The sequence below is a fragment of the Homarus americanus genome, unplaced genomic scaffold, assembly GCF_018991925.1.
Source record: "Homarus americanus isolate GMGI-L3 unplaced genomic scaffold, GMGI_Hamer_2.0 scaffold57980, whole genome shotgun sequence".
NCBI classification, from domain to species: Eukaryota; Metazoa; Arthropoda; class Malacostraca; order Decapoda; family Nephropidae; genus Homarus; species Homarus americanus.
This window is the reverse complement of record NW_024716703.1, coordinates 15,178,918-15,191,681: the sequence shown is the minus strand read 5'-3', so window position 1 is coordinate 15,191,681 and position 12,764 is coordinate 15,178,918. Positions and strand designations below refer to the sequence as shown.

The following is a 12,764-nucleotide window of genomic DNA, read 5'->3' as shown; positions in this document are numbered from 1 at the left end:
TTACTGTGTTTTCAGTCAAAGCATCATGAATTGTTCTCAGTCGTGTACCCGAAGATCAAGCAAGCACTGTATGCCAGCATCAGCCCAGCACAGGGAACATATCGTTGGTCACTTCAGTTTATGGATGAGTACATCAAGAATCCAAAGTAAGTCCTAGAATGATTTTACCTAGATGAAGTGAAGCCATTTGTATAAGTGTTTATGTAGTTTCTTAATTCTAGTCAACAAAGAGTTTTACAAAATCTTAATTGAGAACTATGATAAAAGGAAACTATTATTCATGAAATCGCATGACTATATCCAAATCACATCAGAATTATAGAAGATTTGTTACCTAATACATTTATCGCATTATAAACAAATCATGCTATGAAAGCAAGTGTTATAGGAGAACTTACTGCAGATATGGAGTGGAAATGAAAAGGATGATTCATAGGGTGTTAAGAAAAAGCTGTAATATGTTTCCAAATAAATTAATGCTTGCATTCAGAATATTTATATCTGTTTAGATCTTTTTATTATACTGTAAGTACGTTTTTTTTCCAGATTAAAAGTTGACTCAAGTATTGTGAAGCAGTTGTCTGATCCTGGTAATCGATATAGTTTTGTGTGTAATGCCATCATTGATGCATGTTCACCCAATACTTCAAATGAAAAGTTGAATGACATGGCCGTTCTCTGTGCAGAGCTAACTGCATCATGTACTGCTTTATCTGCAGAGTGGTTAGGTATGTATTGATTGATAATGTTGAAATAGGTTTTTGCATCCTTATATACTGTGACAGAATATTTTTTGTGACTACAGCCTTCATGGATGACTCGCATTATTAACTAGCCTTAATCTATAACGTTAGAGCCCACATAACTCCTTGAAAGAGCAGATAGTTGCAGTAATTAGTGTTTCCTTCCAGCTATAATCAGGGCCCTGAAACGGTCCTTCAAGAAATAGGTGTTGTCATCAACAACAGAATGGCTAAAGAGTCTTGACCTGTCAATGCTTCTGCATAACCCTACTCATGCTTTTGTACAAGATTCAGGAAAGCTGGACTAACCTCTCAGCTGTAACCTGGCAGCAGTTTGGATCAGATGTATCTTTTATCTGCTAAGATATGGGCATCTTTTTTTTTTCAGAGTTTTGCTGTTTGGAAACAAGTAAAGGGACTATATATAGTTTTATAGTGGTCAAATGAGACTCATAATTTTATCCTTCAAGTTTACAGGATGTAGACTGTCAAGGTTGATGGTTGGTCTCAGTTAAACATTTAGCTTAACTCTTATCCTTATTGAAACCCCAGCCTTCATTGTTGGCTATTCTAAATATCCAGCACCAGGCCTTTGTCTTGCAATCTCCTTGCTCAAAGGCCAGCTCTGGACAGCACCATTTCAAAAATAGAATTGTACTTTCAGCTTGAGCTTGAGTGAGCTTAAATGAGAATGTGCAATGTGACACTGAAAGATGGGAAACCTTGTTCAGAGCTAATAGAGTAGGTGAGTATTGAGATTATTGGTGAAGTCTTGCATTGGGAAAAGTTAATTTGGTTTAGTCATGTAGATTAAATTGACGAGACCAATTACGTCAGTAGAAGCATGAGTCAGAATGCGAAGGGGAGAAGAGCAAGGGGCAAACCTTGAATGACATGGGGAGAGGTTGTAAGAAATAACATTAGGTGTTAAGACCCTGAGAAGAAGGACTACAAGAGACACTGCAACAATGAGAGCTGCCATCAGGTAACAGCAGTTAACCCACCAAATTTGGAAAATGGTTGTAAAATGATGATTTTGTGTTTGGTGAAATATTGGAGGTTGGGAAGATATATAATTTTTCCCCATTTTTGAACCCTGGGAACTTAAGGAAGATTTTCCATTAATGCATATTTTTCTTCTGTATCTCAAAATTGTTTCATAATTTTTATACAGTACAGTAGTACCCCGCTTAACGTGGTCAATAAAACCCACAGGTTACCGTGTTAAGTGAAAACCGCGCTAAGTGAACAACAGAACATATGGGATTAATTCCAATAGAAACTGGCCCATCCCCAAACTACACTTTTTCCGACACAATACCTATGTTCTAGTAAAAATAACATCTTAATTTTATGATGGTACATGCACACAATTAATACTTAAGAGAAATAGAGAAATACAGTCGCCAAGTTAATGTCCATTCAAATAATGGACTCAACTCCCTCCCCCTCTTCTCACACTACACTGCTGGCTCTTCCCTCTCTGAGAAATTTTTGGGGAAAACCACTAAATTTTAATAAATAATACCCTCAAACTAAAGTTAGGATAATACATTGACATTGCTGGATTCCTTGTAAGACCAGGAATATTTTGAATATAAATGTCATATATTTTGCACAAAAGATAACATATTTACTCAGAGTAAACATTATATCTAAAATTTGTATGTCTAATGCAAAATCTATGATGTTTATATTCAAAATGATCACCAAATTGTAAGAATTCCAGCAATGTAAATTATATTCTGGCCGGGTAATTTGTATGAATTTTATGAGCTAAAACAAATATCTTCAGTTAATAAAAAAAAAATATTCTTCACGACACTATCTGTCAATCAAAGTACCCCACCTTGCCTCCCCCCTCTTCCAACCGCGCGGTCAGTCCCAACCCTCCCCCCCACCCCCCACCAATCCTCCCTTCAAGAGATGTTGGGTGAAAAACTAAATTTTAACATTTAGTATTAAATAATACCTCAGATTAAAGTTAGGATAATATAATTGACATTGCTGGATTCCTTGTAAGACCAGGAATATTTTGAATATAAATGTCATATATTTTGCACAAAAGATAACATATTTACTCAGAGTAAACATTACATCTAAAATTTGTATGTCTAATGCAAAATCTATGATGTTTATATTCAAAATGATCATCATATTGTAAGAATTCCAGCAATGTAAATTATATTCTGACCGGGTAATTTGTATGAATTTTATGAGCTAAAACAAATATCTTCAGTTAATAAAAAAAAAAAAAATATTCTTCACACGGTAACAGATGGTCGGTCGGTCCCTCCCTCCCCCCCCCACCCCCCACCAACCGTCCCACCAGATGTGTGGGAAAACCAGAATATTTACCTTTTTAGTAATAAATAATACCTCAAACTAAAGTTAGGATAATATAATTGACATTGCTGGATTCCTTGTAAGCCCAGGAATATTTTGAATACAAATGTCATATATTTTGCACAAAAAATAACATATTTACTCAGAGTAAACATTATATCTAAAATTTGTATGTCTAATGCAAAATCTATGATGTTTATATTCAAAATGATCATCATATTGTAAGAATTCCAGCAATGTAAATTATATTCTGGCTGGGTAATTTGTATGAATTTTATGAGCTAAAACAGGCAGTCAGGCAGGGTGGCGGGTGGGGGGTGGGGCGAATCTAAAAATAGCTCTCGAGCCGTCACCGCCTATACGTGGAAAAAACCCGCGTTAAGTGAAAGTTCAGCTCTGGCGAGGCACCGCGTATACGGTAAAACGCGCTAAGTGAAACCGCGTTAAGCGGGGTAATACTGTATTCCATTAATGTGAATTTCCAAAACTTAAGGAACACCTTGTTTTCCACCCTCCTTAGCTGGCTTTGTATAACTTGAGTCACCATCTAAGATTATGGTTATTAGTAGGATTTAATCTTGAAACCTAATTTTATGACCAAGACTAGGGTAGGTGACGCAGTAGCAGCTCCCCATCTCCCTAAAGGTATGCTACGAGGCAGCTGGAACTGATTGGTTTGTTCACCTATTCTGTATTGTGATTGATTTTTTCTTTTTTAATATGCACAAACTCTGATGTGTCATGATTCTAAATATACACTTTCTGTTTTTATTACAGTGTCTTGTTTCTTGTAGGTCCATTTGAGGGCTCTGGTTATTGCTGGAAGATGCTGAGAGGTTATGATAACTTGACCCTAATAGTGTAGGTTGAGGCTGGTTGAAAACATGAGCCACCCTGGACAGTATTGGTCATAAATTGTAACTTCAGGATTCATTTGTCCATTTATGCCTGATGACATTTTCTCCAATCTAGTTACTGAATACAGTTCCTGTAGACTAACTTTTGTAATTTTTTTTTACATAGGGGTACTGAATGCTTTGTGTTGCTCATCAAAAGATAGTCCTGGATATATTGATGTCCTGGGACAAGTTGGACTCCGTGATCCACATTCGACACCAACAATTCACAGCTCCTTGGCTGTGTTTACAGCAGTTCTTATTGCTCGACATTGCTTCACACTTCCTGACTTCCTCAAGTGTGTTGTTCTGCCGTCTCTAATGGAAGCTTGGAATACAGGTAGAATTATAGTTAATTTTTACACTGTAGATAGACTCCATTATTGTCATGAGGCAGTTCACTGTACTTCATTTGAGGGACATTGCATATTTCTTATTGAATTACTTTTGCTAACCTCTTTTGCTTAAAACAGGTGAAGGCAATCCAGATGCAGAGCCTGGTGCCCGTCTGACTTGTCATCTACTACTGCGGATCTTCAAGAGTGTGGATACTCCACAACCAGCACAGTATTCTGCTGGTAAGTTCACTCATTTAATATTTATTTTGGTTAATTTCAAGTTGTATAGGAAAAAATATTTTTATACATATTAACAATAATGTCAAGACCTGCTTGAGGGAGGTATATAATACTTCACTCAAGATACGATATTTTGTTAGTAGGCATCATTTTGTAGTTTTCACCTCTCTCGCTCTTCAAACATGAGAATTCTGCCTTATGACAGCATTTCATATATATATATATACAGTTGTACCCCACTTAACGCGGTCAATTGAACCCAGAGGGTCCCGCGTTAAGTGAAATCCGCGTTAAGTGAACAACAGAACATATGGGATTAATTCCAATAGAAACCGGCCCGACCCCCAAACTCCACTTTTTGAAGGCACATACCTATGTTGTAGTAAAAATAACATCTTAATTTTATGATGGTACATGCACACAATTAATACTTAAGAGAAATAGAGAAATACAGTCGCCAAGTTAATGTCCATTCAAATAATGGACTCAACTCCCTCCCCCTCTCACACTACACTGCCGGCTCTTCCCTCTCAGAGAAATTTTTGGGGGAAAACCACTAAATTTTAATAAATAATACCTCAAACTAAAGTTAGGATAATACAATTGACATTGCTGGATTCCTTGTAAGACCAGGAATATTTTGAATATAAATGTCATATATTTTGCACAAAAGATAACATAGTTACCTAGAGAAAAATTTTTATCTAAAATTTGTATGTTTAATGCAAAATATATGATGTTTATATTCAAAATGATCACCAAATTATAAGAATTCCAGCAATGTAAATTATATTCTGACCGGGTAATTTGTATGAATTTTATGAGCTAAAACAAATATCTTCAGTTAATAAAAAAAAAAATAATCTTCACGACACTATCTGTCAATCAAAGTACCCCACCTTGCCTCCCCCCCTCTTCCAACCGCGCGGTCAGTCCCAACCCTCCCCCCACCCCCCACCAATCCTCCCTTCCAGAGTTTTTAACATTTAGTATTAAATAATACCTCAGATTAAAGTTAGGATAATATAATTGACATTGCTGGATTCCTTGTAAGACCAGGAATATTTTGAATATAAATGTCATATATTTTGCACAAAAGATAACATAGTTAATTTGAGAAAATTTTTTATCTAAACTTTGTATGTCTAATGCAAAATATATGATGTTTATATTCAAAATGATCATCAAATTATAAGAATTCCAGCAATGTAAATTATATTCAGACCGGGTAATTTGTATGAATTTTATGAGCTAAAACAAATATATTCAGTTAATAAAAAAAAATAATAATTCTTCACGGGGTAACAGATGGTCGGTCGGTCCCTCCCTCCCCCCCACCCACCACCAACCGTCCCAAGGAGATGTGTGGGATAACCACTAAATTTTAATAAATAATACCTCAAACTAAAGTTAGGATAATATAATTGACATTGCTGGATTCCTTGTAAGACCAGGAATATTTTGAATATAAATGTCATATATTTTGCACAAAAGATAACATAGTTACTCTGAGAAAAATTTTTATCTAAAATTTGTATGTCTAATGCAAAATATATGATGTTTATATTCAAAATGATCACCAAATTATAAGAATTCCAGCAATGTAAATTATATTCTGGCCGGGTAATTTGTATGAATTTTATGAGCTAAAACAGGCAGTCAGGCAGGGTGGCGGGTGGGGCAAATCTAAAAATAGCGTCTCGAGCCGGACACTCACCGCGTATATGTGGAAAAAATCCGTGTTAAGTGAAAGTTCAGCTCTGGCGAGGCACCGCGTATATGATAAAACAGCGTTAAGTGAAACCGCGTTAGGCGGGGTAATACTGTATATATATATATATATATATATATATATATATATATATATATATATATATATATATATATATATATATATATATGTATGTATGTATGTATGTATGTAGTATGTGTATGTATGTATGTATGTGTATATATATACATATATATATATATATTATATATATACATATTATTAAATACATATATATATACATACATACATACATACATACATACATACATACATACATATATATATATATATATATATATATATATATATATATATATATATATATATATATATATATATATATATATATATATATAGTTATATATATATATATATATATATATATATATATATATACAAAGTTGCACCCCACTTAACGCCAGTCAATTGAACCCAGAGGTCCCGCGTTAAGTGAAAACCGCGTTAAGTGAATAACAGAACATATGGGATTAATTCCAATAGAACCCAGCCCGACCCCCAAACTCCACTTTTTGACGACAAATAACTATGTTGTAGTAAAAATTCTATCTTAACTTTATGGTGGCATGAAAAACAAGTAATATAGAAGAGGTTAGGTTAGGAAAGATAAAGGTTAACATAGGAAAAATAAAGAATAGGTTAAAAAACGAAAAGTTTTAAGGAACACTCACGGTAGTAGAAGAGATGGGTCGGCATACGGGGATGGAGGCTGGTTCCGAGGCAGAGGGCAGATTACTGCCACTCAGGTGAATCACCATTACTAGGTGAATCACCATTACTAGGTGAATCAATATCACTGTCACTTACAGTTGTCATGGCTTCCCTGACAAATCCCTCAAAATCACCTTCACTATCACTATCACTGCCTTGGGCTGGCTGTGGTGGGTTGCGGGCGAAGAACTCGGTTATGCTTTGCTGACGGCTGGCTTTGATGTTGTCGTGATACACCTTGATGTACGGCTCCATAGCCTGCACCAGTCGGTTATGGAAGACGTCATGGCGTTCATCGTCAGTGTCGCGGGAAACGATGGACTTAATTTTTTCTGTTAACTCTATGACACACTTAATATCACTATGACTTAAACTAGGTTCTTCGGAGAATGACGCACCTTCTTCCTCCTCTTCACTGGCGGGTTCTTCTTCCAACATCTCGTCGGCAGTCACTTCAGGATCTCTGATCACCTCCATGATGTCTTCGTTGGTGGTCTCGGAGAAGCCTTCAGCTGTAACAGTCTGCGCAGCTTCTCTGGCAAGGTCCACTGCTACTGCAACAGTCTGAACCTGACCAGTAACAGATTGACTCCTCCTCTCACCTGGTATGCCATGCAACACATGTCTCCATGCGTGACGAATCGTAGCAGTAGACAGCAGATCCCATGCCTCCACCAAGAAGTCTACAGCTTGTTTGACGTTAAACTTCTTCCAAAATTGTTTGACGAGAACTTCTTGAGTCGCCGCCTCTTGTTCCTTGTCCTCGTCGCTTTTACTCTCGCTGTCGGTGTCACCCAGCTTACGCAACTCATCCTTGGTGTTGGTAGAGTCGTTCAGGAGCTTGAATTTCTTTGCCGAGTATGCAGCTTTAACGTTGCAGATTAACTCCTGGTCCATGGGCTGGATTAATGACGTGGTGTTGGGAGGAAGGAAGACCACTTTTACGTTGGGGTGACGATCCATTAGTAGGGGCGAGTGTCCAGGTGCGTTGTCAAGGAGCAACAAAATGTTGAATGGAACATTCTGTTGCTCGCAGAATTTCTGCACGTCAGGAACAAAAAAGTTGTCAAACCAGAAGAGGGACAGAGAAGAGGACATCCACGCCTTACGTGCAGTTAGCCAGTGGACATTAAGCTTGTTCATGTCCATATTCTTGTAGGCGTGCGGCTTGCGGGCTTTGTGAATCACCGATAACTTTGGTTTACAGGTACCGGAGGCATTGGTGGTAAACAGGACGGTGATGCGTTCCTTCTGCATCTTCCGGCCCCTTACCTTGCTCGCAGACTGGACAACGAAGGTCTTGGAAGGTAACTTTTTCCAGAAAAGACCAGATTCGTCCATGTTAAACACCTGGTCGTCAGTGTACTGTCCTTCCTCCATAATCTCACGTAAAAACGGAGGAAAATCTCTAGCCGCCGCACGGTCAGCACTCGCTTCCTCACCACCAATGCTGATGTTGGTGACCTTGTTCCTCCTCTTAAACCTATGCAGCCAACCATGGGAAGCATTGAAGGGTTTGGGCTCTGCAATTCCCATTTTACGTGTCACTGCTGCGTATAGCTCACGTGCGTACTCCTGCACTGAGCGCGTGTCCACCGCCATGTTGCGTCGCGCCTGACGCACCAAATAACTCACCAGCAAAGTTTCCACTTTTGCCAGCACCCTGTTCTGGCAATACCTGATAGCTGAAGCACCTGCAGACTTTGTGAGCTTCATGTGCTCCTTTATCTTGGCTGCATCCTTCTTGATCGTACGAATCGTAGATTCGTTGACGCCATGCTGGCGCGCGAGATCAACTTGGCGTCTTCCTTTCTCCAAATCTTGAACAATTTGGTACTTCAGCTCGTAGCTTAATGAACTTCGTGTCTTCTTTGGTTTAGTGCCGCTGGGTCCAGGTAAGGAAAGGTTTCTCTCTGGGGGTGGTGGTCCGGCGGAAGCCATTTTACGGAACAATGGATGCGCGTTTACACGGTCTGGCGTGGAGGGATGAAACTGGCGCGGCTAGGTCAAGGATCATCTTTCCTCCCTCCCTCCCTCCCTCCCTCCCTCCCTCCCTCCCCCGGGTGGACACGTCATAATACTTTAAGCCAATTACAGCTAGCAGCAGAGGGGGGTAGGGATGCATGGCCAATCACAGTCCGATACGTCATATGACGTCAGTGATAACGCAACAAAGACACACACTGCGCAACCTTACCGCGCGGCTTGCCCAAGCGGAGGGAGGAGGAGGGAGAGGCGAGGAGCACAGGCAGGCAGGCGGGTGGGGCGAATCTAAAAATAGCGTCGCGCCGGACACTCTCCGTGTAATGGGGTTCACGCACCGCGTAATGTGAGCACGTTAGGTTCTGGCAAAGCACCGTGTTAACGTGGAAACGACGAATTTGGGACCGCGTAAAGTGAGGGTTGACTGTATTGTTATTATAATTATTATTACTATTATTATTATTATAATTATTATTACTATTATTACTATTATTATTATTATAATTATTATTACTATTATTATTATTATAATTATTATTACTATTATTATTATTATAGTTATTATTACTATTATTATTATTATAATTATTATTACTATTACATTTTTGCCCCCCAGGCCTAGATGTGGGTCAGTGATCTATGCCCGGGTGGGCTAATCCTTGTTAAAAAAACAAAAAAACTTTTGGTTGTCAGAGCTTTTCGGTTTTCGGAATTTCGGATAAAGGGTTGTCAACCTGTAGTAATAGTTTAGCCATACTTAAAAACAACATTAATGTTTAATAGTTTAAGGGACTGAACTAACAGGACAAATTCATTGCGATATGGTAGAGTAAATATATTCTTAAATGTAGGAACTTGTCTAGTGTGACTACACTGAAAGGATATTTTTAGCCCTTTTAAGACAACGATCAACAAACAATGAAGGGTACCCAAGTTTTTGTGCAATGGACTGAATGTGTTACAGTTCTTCTATGAGAAATAGGATAAAATATTATGTACCAATAAATGTGAGGAATAAATAAAAATAATACCAATAAATAACAGAATACTGTATTGCCATTTGGCAGCTGGATGACTGAATTTGTCAATTGTTTCACTACACACAGGAGCAGCTCAGAACAGCTGAGATCCCTCACTCCCCTCTCCACCACTTAGTGTGAACTCATAACACAAAGAAAGTTGATTCCCTTTTGTTTTTGACCTTATGATATTTTTTTTCTTCATAATTTGTATGTAAGATTGTGTGTGCATGTAACATAGTAAAAAAATAATAATTCATAACTATAGCTATCTGAAATTACAATTTGAAAAAATAACCATAACATGCTGACAGTTTGGATGTGGCTAAAATGATGAGGGTGGTTTTAACTATTACAAATACAAAACTAATATAAAATACTGAAAAACAAGCAAAAAAAAAAGTAAGGAATATCATTACAGATGTAAAGTAACACCTACACGGTAAGCCGAACGGCTGAGGCAAACTCACAATTCCCTGTACCTCCTTTCCCAGTATTCATAAACCATACCACATACTGTACCTCTCTTATGTTATTTAACATTTGTGCTACTTCAAACAACATTTGTACTATTTCAAGAGCTTCTAAGGATCTTAATCCTGTAGATTTAGTCTGGGTCAGTTGTAAAATGAGGTTTCAAGCTCAATCCTTTTATTTTTTAAGGTTCATCTCAGAGTGTAGCCACAGGCATGTCTCAACGCAGCATCCGGCTCAGCTGCGATCGTCACTTGTTGGCTGCAGCCCACACTGCCATTACCCTTAGCCCCCTTCTTGCTGTCCTAAAGGTAGCATTCTGCAGTTTTACTACAGTTTAAGTTTACCCCCTCTTTTTATAGCTTTGTGGAATTTTACTACAAGATTGCACTATATTTCCATATCTGGTTTAAAATATGAGTATGTATTATCATATATCCAGATATTTATATCTCTCATAACTTTTTCTCTTTGATCGACTAGTGTAAGTACTATCCCTGTAACATGCTTAAAAACCAAAGTTGTTGAAGTGCATTAATAATATTATAATGTCAATGATATCATACAGGTGTAATTTAAAGGAGTTTCCATTTATTCATCCTTCTATCCCCACTGAAAAATTACATCAGAATGTTCAAAATATGGAAACATGTTTTAGGTTTAAGTTTTTATTAATTTGTTTATACTGTACTGTACTGTAAAATGTATTCTCTATACCTCTTGCCATTCCTTGTTGGTAACCTTTGCAGGTCTATGCATAAAATATATCTTCCATTGTTTGTGATTATATTATTGCAGGCAATGTTGATTGTTAGTGATGTGTTGAGTGGACAGAGTAAGAGCCAAGCTTCCATATCTGATATACTTGGCACATCTGATATGGGTAGTGGCTCCAATGATTCTGATATGATGGGGTAAGTACACCTGTCTCATTCTTTATGATATACTGTATCTATATAAATGTTTATACAAACACAGCTATACAGTAGCCTCGAGTTATCTCATGACATTTTATTTAATTTTTTTTATTTAACGGCTACCTAAATTACTACCATTTTCCTATACGTGAACTCTTGGTCATCTGGACTATTAGGGGGTAAGGGAGTCCGGAATAGCTAGAAGTCTAGAATATTGAAATTCAGTGCAAATGTATAGAAAAGACTCATTTATTTGACACACTGATTACCAGATGACCCCAGAATGAAAATCAGTACTGTAGAGTTTTAAGTCCCAACTCTAACAACCTTGGGACTTCAGGGTTGCTCTACAGATGCCATAGCTACTTCACTCCTGAGCAGTTGCTTCAAGTTTATAAGGGATTCATTCGTCCTAACTTGGGGCACTGCTCTCATATCTGGGGTGGCTCTTCTTCTGTCCATCTGTTAGATTGGGTGGAATCAAAGGCATTTTGTCTTATTAACTCTCCTCCTTTAGTGTATAATCTTTCTTGCCTTTCTCTTTGCCGCAGTGTTGCTTCACTCTCTCTCTTTTACAGGTACTTTAACGGGCAATGTTCGGTGAATTTGGCATCCTGTGTACCGCCGGCAAGGCCATGGGCTCCTAACACTTGCCTTGCCGGCGACGCCCACCATTTCTTTGTTGATGTTGGTCACACTAGAATAACTGATTATAGTACATCCTTCTTTCCTCACACAGCCAAACTGTGAAATACAATGCCTTCTTCTGTGTTTACATACTCTTCGTGGTGTAGATTAATACCTATACATAACCGATTTTCCGGCACCCTTGGTTCCAAAGCCTTGCCGGATTATCCGTTTTGCCGGACCAACCGAGGTCAGGTAATAATAAATTAACAATACACCTCTGACCCACTAATGATACACCTCCTGTGTCTCTAAAGCACCATGGACTGCTTGAAGCTTAAATTAAACAAATATTAAATGTAAATTAAATATGAAAAAGCCATAATTTTGAGCAACATTACTGTACAGTGGTCCCTTGGTTAACGAGCACAATTCGTTCTAGAAGGTTGCTCATTAACCGAAAAATTCGTTAACCGAAACCATTGTTTCACTGGGTTTTTGGGTAATTAGTTCCAGCTCACCGAAAATTGCCTAAAGTCAACAAAAAGGTAGTAAAGTACACTTACTTTGAGGTGTGTATGTAGAAGGCTCCTGGATGATGATGATGATGATGGGAATTAGAATGGGGGTGGAGGAGAAGGGAGAAGAGAAGGCATTGGGGTAGAGGAGAAGTCACCC

The 12,764-nt window shown here is 38.0% G+C and overlaps 1 protein-coding gene across 1 annotated transcript in view; it reads left to right on the top strand.

The window, feature by feature from the left end:
* LOC121858309 (mediator of RNA polymerase II transcription subunit 12-like protein) overlaps window positions 1-12,764 on the top strand; it is a gene marked incomplete at its 3' end in the record, with an annotated part of 265,779 nt that overhangs the window by 156,322 nt on the left and 96,693 nt on the right. Inside the window, 6 exon segments of the mRNA XM_042354642.1 lie at window positions 16-146; window positions 547-728; window positions 4,113-4,325; window positions 4,459-4,563; window positions 10,732-10,853; window positions 11,341-11,456. Of these exon segments, the coding sequence (XP_042210576.1) occupies window positions 16-146; window positions 547-728; window positions 4,113-4,325; window positions 4,459-4,563; window positions 10,732-10,853; window positions 11,341-11,456 (869 nt within the window).